At 44.8% G+C, this 9,614-nt stretch overlaps 2 protein-coding genes across 2 annotated transcripts; one reads left to right on the forward strand and one right to left on the reverse strand.

The window, feature by feature from the left end:
* Positions 1–336: 336 nt before the first annotated feature.
* LOC306738082 (uncharacterized protein) lies at positions 337–2,567 on the reverse strand (the record flags this gene model as incomplete). The annotated part of the gene is made up of 2 exons (XM_079219911.1): positions 337–432; positions 2,529–2,567. 2 exons carry the CDS (start codon positions 2,565–2,567, stop codon positions 337–339), a joined length of 135 nt encoding a protein of 44 aa, XP_079076037.1.
* A 3,172-nt stretch (positions 2,568–5,739) lies between these two features.
* Positions 5,740–9,280, forward strand: lgsn (lengsin, lens protein with glutamine synthetase domain; the record flags this gene model as incomplete). Its single annotated transcript, XM_079219912.1, has 4 exons — positions 5,740–5,763; positions 5,988–6,657; positions 7,549–7,739; positions 8,087–9,280. The coding sequence occupies 4 exons, from the start codon at positions 5,740–5,742 to the stop codon at positions 9,278–9,280; spliced, it is 2,079 nt and encodes a 692-aa protein (XP_079076038.1).
* Positions 9,281–9,614: the final 334 nt, after the last annotated feature.

The following is a 9,614-nucleotide window of genomic DNA, read 5'->3' on the forward strand; positions in this document are numbered from 1 at the left end:
GAGGTTGGCTAAAAGAACGAAGGAAAAAAAAGGCTGCAACGGGCAAATTTAGAGAGTTGGCGGCCGAAAAAAAAAAGGGGGCGGACAATCAGAAAAACAACTCAAAACCCTCTCCTTTGGAATAAAAGAAAAGAAAAAAGGAAGAGAAAAACAAGGCTGGTTCCACCTCGATTCTGACCAGGCGGATAGCCGACGAGGGCAGTGTGCAGCGGGTGAAGTTACCCCATCCAGGCCGAGTGTCGCTGGTGCTGGGAGGCGTCCCGGTCCTGCCAACGTCCCGGGGGGAGCGTCCCGCCTGTGGCTCAAGTGCGTCGGATCGATGGAGAGTTCGGCCGTTCACTCGTCTGCATAGGCAGCGTGCTGAGCCTGGCAGTAGTCCCCACTGCCCTTCAGAAACTCCATAAATGTGTGACCCAGAACACCACAGAACTGCTGCAGGACGGGGAGGGAGACAAGGAGGGGGGAGACGCTTTTTAATATTGGAAAACATGAGTTTTTCATAAAAAGGACACACACAACGCAGAGGGCTTCTGGCGAGGGTTCAAGGACTGAAACTAGAGTCGGGCAGTCGGACCAATACATCGGCTATCGGTTCTATCTGTGTTTTTTGCAAATCGGTCACTACGCGTTTGCAGAGACGGCAAAAATTGCTCAATGTAGGTCCTTTCGGCTCGTCGGTTGCGTTCGATTTTGATTGAATGGTTTATTTGATAAGTGCACATTAATAATAACATTTAGCTAAGAGACTATTTTCCATCTGTATTTCCAAAATAATCCCAAATCGGTGGATGAACTCTTCCATGATTGTATTTGTTTGTATTGGTACTTCTGTGTTGCCACATAGTTGCATCATACACACACTTTTGAGTTACATCACTGCTTCTTTTTTTTTGTTACGTAAAAAAAATAATGATAACGAAAACTGCCTCTATAATAATAATAATAACTTCTCTAGGGCGTCGATTTCAAAATCAATGTTAGTTTCTGACCAGAAGCAACAAGACCCAAACAAACACGGCAGACTTCAATGCAGACGTGACACAGTCTCTTTGTCTACTGCTTTTTATTTTATTTTAATTGAATGGTTGTATGTTACTTGCACCACACAGCCCGGCCAGAAATAAAAATATAAAACAATAATAATAAACTGTCTGCATTTAAAGTAGTCTGTGTATTAATAACTATGACACTGAAAACAGACAACTCAGAGTGCTTATTGGTACGCTAACATGTCAATGAGCAAGGCATTAATCCCTGCCAGGGTGTCAGGGTTCAAATCCCACACGGGACATGCTTTTTTTTTTTTGGGAGTTAAAAAAATAAAACAAATAAGGGCCTCCAATAAAAACATGGCGCTATAAAGATGAATATATAAATAAATATCAGAGCATGTTACATAAAGTGCCACTGCAGCACCGTGTCCTGTCTTACCTAATGGCTGCTGGTGTACAATGGGAAGGATGTGTCATGTGTGACATGTAGGTCAAACCTGTGAGAGCTGATCTCACCATGAGGCCTCAACACTGTTACCACCATCTGACTCACTGACACTCATGTAAACTGTTAAAAGAAAGACGCAACTGTATGCCCACGTATAGAACATGTCTCTCCATCTTGTGCTCCAAATACTATTTAAAAACAACAACACTAACTGGTCATGTACGCTTTGTTTAATCCGGTATTTTCCGGCTGAAAAGCAGCATTTTGGGAGAAAACTACGACAAAGAAGGCTCTGAAACGACTAGGAGGGAGGTGATATAAAGATACAAAGGAGGCGAGACGAGGAAAGGTGTCATTTAAACGGATGACATGTCGCTGCGTTGCGTGCAGGAGGCTGTAAAGTGTCCTTTGTGTGCGTGTGAGGAGACTCGGGCGCCATCATCTCACGTTTAGAGGCCTTTTCTCCGGAGCCGTGAGGAGGATGAGTCTGTATACATCATACCGCGTTTTAAAAAGGGCGACAGCAATACGACAATGGGAGGGAAGCCACGAAGAAGAAGACATGTATATGTGTTTCACGTGAAGAAGACGACGACGAATGAACCGTTAATTGTAAACGTTAGTAACTTCCGAGTGACCAGCTCGCGCTGCGCATCCCGACAAGCCGCTTCCTCCCTCCGCCGTGACGAACGTCGCAACCGACCGTTAACAACCGTTAATAATCGTTGTTAACAACCGTTAATAATGGTTGTTAACGGTTCAGCTAACGATTCAAAAACAGACAGATGTGATGTTGACGTGAAGCGGCAGAGTCACGGGGGGATCTAAACGGAGCAGGCCGTGATTTCAACGAAGAAGAAGGAGAAACCCCGTTTGTCAAACAGACAAAAACAGTCATTTTGGTGTTTAGGCGTTAGGGTCACGGAGATATTTAAACCCGTGATTTTCTAGGAAGAAGAAGGAGAAACCCCGTTGCGGGCCAGCTGGTAACGATAACGTACTGATTTCGTTGCAGAGAAGACACAAACCGACGCAATACAAACACAACAACATGGCGGCCACAGAAAAAAGAAAAACACGATACTTACTGGGATGTGCTTACTCATTGAAGATTGTAGCTTAATCATACAGCCGGTTTCCAGAAAAAGGTAAAGCTATGAAACGGGTTCTCCACCATACAGTCCCTGTGTGTTTCTCCGAGCGGAGCCGAAGTCTCCTGATCCACTGCGACGACACCGTCACGATGTTGGCAAAGACGGCGCCAACTTCCGTTCGGGACTTTTCAAAATAAAACACGGTTCACGACGTTAATATTTTGTTTTTCTTTGCAGATGCCAGTAAACAAATGTATAAGCTGCTTAACAAAATCAGTATGGATTGAGAGAAGTCATTATGTGATGTATCATACAATATGCGCCCTATACCAGCTTGAACAATAAAGTCACGTTAATGCATTAATAATTGTAATCTAATAAAATAAGCATAATAAGCATCATACTAAAAAAAGGCCTTCTGCATAATGAGCACTCTTACTTTACTTTGAGTACATTGTAATATATTTGTACTATTACGAGCAGCAATGAATAATAAGAATGATTCTATAGAAGAGGAAGACTTTTGTGAATGTGTGACGGGGAAAAACACAACTTTCTTGCCAATAGGTTTGAAACACACTGAAAGGTAACATACTTTACACTCACCCTTCAGTTATCCGACAAAAGAGAAACCGTCGTCTCCTTAGTTTGAACTTGACACACTAGAATTTAGTCCAACCAGTTAGATCAGAATCCAACGAGGTGCACATGGTTTTTCCAGTGAAGTTCAAACTGGAATTGCAGGGTTTTCCTCCTTACAGCAACACCAACAGCTTTATTTTAGTCTCGACTCCTGCTCTCAAGCATGTACATGCTCTTTTAAGAAGAACTGTATAAATAAATGCATTTGTTAACCATAACTTTACACATGATTAAAGCTGTCTTATATTACCGCTTAACTCACACAAATTCTACTCTGATACATTATGCTTTTTATCTTGTCTGTCTTTTATTCCTTCCATGTATTTTAAAGAGGAACCCAGGGCACTTCCGGTCCTTCCTCTGTGTAATTGTCTCCAGCTTGATGCAGCTCTTTTTAAAACCCCACCCTGAAAAACGCGAGGTGTTCTGCCCAGACATTTCCCTGCTGCCTCCATGCTGCACCGGTCAGGTGGTGAGGCCCGGACTGCCCTCTCATGTCCTGCACCCACCACGTGGGCTGCAGGAGACACTCAGGACGACAACCGAAAACCAAATGTTGGGGTGCAAATAAAAGTGTAAATTCATGGAGTTCATAAAAAAAACTAAACTATTTTTAGACCCTTTTCTCAAAAATTGCATACCCAAACTAAAAAGGGTGTATCTCTGCAACCACTAGGGCTATTTGAATAATGTTGGTGTTATAATAAAAGATACACATGTGAGATTTTGTTCAGATGTGTAAATATCAGTCTATATGTTACTGGTTAAGAGTAAATGAAGATGACACACAGAAAAAAATGAAAAGGTTTCAGGTCCACCTAGAAAAAAAACACTTCCAGGATGATTATTTCTTTGAAATGATGCAGCTGTAAGGTCCAACTCTAACCCAAATCATAGCTCAATATGTGAACATTCTCTAACCCAATTCATAACACAATATGTGAACATTCTCTAACCCAAATCATAGCTCAATATGTAAACATTCTCTAACCCAAATCATAGCTCAATATGTGAACATTCTCTAACCCAAATCATAACTCAATATGTGAACATTCTCTAACCCAAATCATAGCTCAATATGTGAACATTCTCTAACCCAAATCATAGCACAATATGTGAACATTCACTAACCCAAATCATAACACAATATGTGAACATTCTCTCTGCAAAGGTTGACTTTGATCAAGTGAAGCAGAACAAAGTTAGAGAGGGTTTAGAACAGAGAACATTCAGGCGAGGACTCCAAAATGTATTTGTGTTTGTGCACATTTGTGACATTTTAATTTGCTCATGTACCAAACCATATATTTCACTTTACTTACTTTACTCATTACTTATGGTGTTCAATACATCCAAATACAGCAGTTTTGGGCTTTTTATAATAATACAGCTTCCAGTAATAAGTGAATTTATAGATTCATATTTATTTGGCTTTCTAGGAAGCTGTTCTTTTTTAGGGTTTCCTTATAATTAGCTCTCTCTCCTCTGGGAAATTACTGTGAGCCTCAGGACCAGTAAAACAAAGTTACCGATGCTTTTGTCAGGCGCTCTTCTGCTTTCAGTATAACTTCATATAGGTTGAAACAATCCTGCTTTTAATTCATTGGGGGAAAAAACACTTATAAATAAAACCACTTCATCTACTTCTGGGAAGAAAATAACCTGCAGAATCCTTTTTTATGAACTCTATTAAAGATGAACTCTTACCTGCATATTGGCCTTATTATAAAAGAAACCCGTGACCCTTCTATTAATGACTCCCTGACCTTTGGATAACACTTTTGTTATGGCGAGGTGTTGATTCACCTTCATGATACATTTTGGAGGCCATTGAAAACATTGCATTATGTATAATTCAAATAATATACATTATATATATATATCATTTTTGTTCAATTGTATATTCATGCTCCCATTTATTGCACTCTGTTTATTGTTAAATGTTGCATTTTATGCATCTCCCGTCAGGGCAAATTCCTTGTATGTGAAAACATACATGGCAATAAATGGTTCTGATTCTGATTCTGATTAAACTTGGAGATTTAACCTTCCTGATGAAGACTGTGTGATACGACAGAAAGCTCCAGAACAGCTACTCAACGGACCCTTTTCGGTGAAGTTGTCTTGTAGAAAATGGCGCCAAATATACTTCCCCACGACGCCGAAACAACACTGAGCATTGTGTGGTCCTCGTAGTCGTGTGGTTTCATCTCTCTGGAATAAATACTTTTGCTCCCGTGTATCTTTCTGGAAGCCCGAGCAAAGCCGCTGAGCTCTGCAGTTTCGCTCTGCGACCGCACAAAAGCAGAGCCTGAATTTGGCTCGCGGGGCGGCCAATGAGCTCGGAGCGGCGGCAGCTCCGTGTCCACCGGCAGGCCGGCCGGTGCCAGTTTACAGCCGGACTCCCGTGGGTGTCAGGAGGTGGGGGGTGCAAAGAGAATTTTCCAATCCGTCACCATTGTACCAATTGTCTATAAAGATTCATGCGCGGGTGAAGCTCTGCCTTCACAGGAGGGCTATCAAATTACAAATCACAGCCCATGAAAGAGATCCGAACAAAGAGATGAATGACTCGGAAGATTTCAAGGTAACAACTCCGCATCTAACTTTGTCTTTTGTCTTTTAAGTAGCTGCTTTCTGTCTCTTTGTAGTTTTCTGTCTCTTTGTAACTATTTTCTGTCTATCTTTTGTATTTTTTTTGTAGTTTTATACACAGGTGGCTTTGGCTTCAGATATATAGTTTTTTTCCACTTCCTCTTTACCACACTTTTCTTTCTTTCTTTCTTTCTTTCTTTCTTTCTTTTTTTCCAGGGTAGAAGCAAAGACCAAATCGACGGCACAGGGATGAGCCTGCAGGGCGGCAGGAAGGGCGTGAGGGTGACGGGGAAGAACGTCCCTCGGGTGGACTGGGGCAGCAGAAGAGGAGGCCCGTCCATCGTCCACTCGCCCGCCAGGGCCCCTTTTCCTGCAGACGTGGCCCCCACCGTGATCTCCATCGGGCCCCAGCCTCACAGGGCCCCCGAGCCGGTGGACCATCCCGTGACGGACGAAGCGGCCGCCGGGGAGGATTGGCCCACGGAAACCGGCGTGCCCCACAGGGGCCCAGGCGTCAACCGGCAGACCATGGAGGAGCTGAAGACCCTGCTGAGGGACAGTCCTCTGCTCAGCGTCCGGGGACGAGACGACGGGAAGCCGGGGAGTCCTTACACGTACCTGCATGGAGGAGGAGGTAGTGGTGGTGGTGGAGGTGGGAGGCCCGACGCACGACTGGACGACGGGAACCCCAACAGGACGTTCAGCACCTTCAAACCCCAGTGTGGCGACGCTTCCAGAAGGGGGCCCCGGCCCACATCTATTCAGCAGCCGTCCGCCGTGGATTCATCCAGCTCAGTCAGGGCCGACAACAACACAAATAGTCGAGTTCGGGACGACACACACGCAAGCGGCGGCTCCTGGGGAGAGACTGGAGCTCCTCATACAGGTTGGTGAAGTCTATTTAAGTCTAGTTTGAGAACATATCATCTCTTATAAAGTAGAGTAGATATAGAGCTTCGGTTGTAGTGGAGGATGTCTCCATCTTTGTCTCATTCCACTTCCGGTTTGTAGCCCTTTAAGGCCTCACCATAATCCTAATTGTTGTTTGAGTTGTGTTTAGAGGTTGTACATGGGGATTATATATTATTGTGGTCCTAATTTATCTGTTTAATTTGATATCTAAAATATTTTTATTTTTTAAATTTGTATTTATATAATGTTTTTTTCTTGATTTGTACCGTGTGACCTGATACATAAGGGTCTCCTGGGGCTCAACATGGACCTGGACTCCGTTATTGATGGAAATGTACTTTTCTTTTAATCTTCATTTTTGTTTTACTTGTAGATCAAAACTTCCTTTCATCCCTACGAGACTCTTTAATCTTTAGTTTTACATTTGGAGCAACTTGAACCTATTTGTTGCCTATTTTGAGTTTATTTTCTCTGTTACAGCCCAATGGATTATGGATGTTTGAGGCAGATATTTGGCAATTTAAAAAAAGAAATCTAATAATAGTATGTTGGGCGATAGTGTTTTTATTTAACATGAAAAATATTTGTATATATTATTAACTTAACTAACCAAGCAAGACATTTGACTGACAGCTCGCCAGTGCTCTCTGTTGGACAAACTCTGTACTGGGCACACTGGTTCTAAATGTTCTCAAACCCAGTTTGGCATTTCTATACTGCAAGTTGTTATTGGTCGACATAGGCACAGATACCAATATATATATATATTTGAGTTTTAGAAATAGTAAAAGGATAAACATGGATTCATGTAGATTTATCTTTTAAACGGGATGGACTCTGCAAAGGTTATCAAATGCTTTTGCAGATATTTCAAACTCTCCTTCCTCAGATAGCGGACACGAGACTGTCGAGATCTTTGGGAACCAGAAGTTCATCTCAGCCATGGAGCAGATCAAGCAGCAGATCGCCAGAGAAAACGTCAACTTTGTCCGCTTTGAGGCCACCGACCTCCACGGGGTGTCCAGGTCCAAGACAGTGCCCGTCCGCTTCTTCCACGTAATCACCTCACCTGTCTGTCTGTCTGTCTGTCTGACTGTCTGACTGTCTATCTATCTATCTATATACATGTGAAAAGTCATTGTTTTTCAAAAGAAAGTTGAAAGAATAAAGGCAACGACCAACCCCGTTGTGCAGAAGGGATTGAGTTGAATTTATATTTTTAATAAAAAACAACATAGAGGCTCCGTCGTCCAAGACAGTAAACTTTATAGCACCGTTCAAGCTTAACAAAGGGTTACGTTTGTTGTTTATTCGTGGAGAGGCCTTTCCTCTCAAAAAGAAAAAAGGTACATTTCCCCCAAATGTTTAAAATGAAGCCTTCAATATAAACGTTGCATCCACAGGAGAAAGCGGTCTACGGGGTACCGATGCCGAGAAGCTACTTGGAGCTGACCCTGAGCCCTCAGAGCAACGAAGTGGACAACGCCAACGCCGCCAACTTCAGCAGTGACGTCCTCCTGATCCCCGACCTTTCGACCTTCAGGGTTTTACCCTGGGCCGAGCAGACCGCCCGGGTCATCTGCGACCCCTGCGCGGTGACGGGAAGCCCGCTTCGCACCTCGCCTCGCCTCATCGCCAAGCAGCTCCTCGGCCAGCTCCAAAGCCTCGGCTTCTCCCTGCACTCGTCCTTCACCTACGAGTGCTGCGTCCTCGGAGCGCCGGACCGGATCGGGCCGAAGACCCTCCTGTTCCCGGCCACCACTCTGCTCGGCAACCACGACCTGCCCTTCTTCCAGCAGCTGGTGGACAGCATGTACTGCATGGGCGCGGACATCGACAGCATCGCGTCCGCGAGCGGCCCCGGCCAGATGGAGATCAACCTGAGGCCCGAGTTCGGGATCGCCGCCGCGGACACCGCCTTCACCTTCCGCACCGGCATCAAAGAGATGGCCCGCAAGCACAGCTACATCGCCAGCTTCTTCACGGACGACGGGCTACAGAACGCCGGGGTGCTCGCCCACAGCTTGTGGGACGCCAACGGGCGCCGGAGCCTCTTCCTCAGCGGGGAGAAAGCCGGAGAGCTCTCCGAGATCGGCAGGAAGTGGCTGGCCGGGCTGCTAGCCCACTCCGCGGCCCTGAGCTGCCTGATGTCGCCCGGTCTGAGCTGCCGGAGCCACATGGCCAAGACCGTCAAGGACCCAAAGAGGATGCTGTACGCGACGTGCGGCTGCAACGACAACAGCAGCTCCTTCAACGTCAAGTGCCACGGCGGGAGGGAGACTCACATCGACAACAAGCTGGGCTCGGCCATGGCCAACCCGTACATCGTGCTGGGGGCCACCGTGGCCGCAGGGCTGGACGGCATCCGGCGAAACTTGAACTTCGACGGCGGCCTGAGCAAAGCCCCCGGTCAGCAGAAGGACTTCGCCGTGCCCGTGAAGCTGGAGGACGCGCTGGAGGCGCTGGGCGAGGATCACGTCATCCGCAGTGCCCTCGGGGAGCCGTTCGTTCAGTATTTCATCGCCATGAAGAAGTTTGAGATCGAGACTCAAGAGCTGGACGACGAGAGGAACAAGTGTCTGGAGTATTTCATTTAGAAAAAACACTTCCTCCTGCCACACAAATAAAAGCATGAAAACCAGCTTGAATAGCTTTTTATTTTATATATTGTATTGATACTTTATTAAGATAAGATAATAAAATCCTTTATTAGTCCCGCAGCGGAGACATTTGCAGGATAATTATCATACGAATTGTAGATATTTTTCAATTATTTCAAAATAAAGGTATAAGTACACCCTCAATGTGAAGTTTTGTTGTTGTAATGTATATATAATTTATTTCAAGAATAATACTTATGCAGCTGTTGCTGTTGTCTGGCTGTGAACACATTACTAACCAATACAATACAAAAAGGAAGTGTTCTCGAGA

Source organism: Taurulus bubalis, assembly GCF_910589615.1.
Source record: "Taurulus bubalis genome assembly, chromosome: 6".
Classification (NCBI taxonomy): Eukaryota; Metazoa; Chordata; class Actinopteri; order Perciformes; family Cottidae; genus Taurulus; species Taurulus bubalis.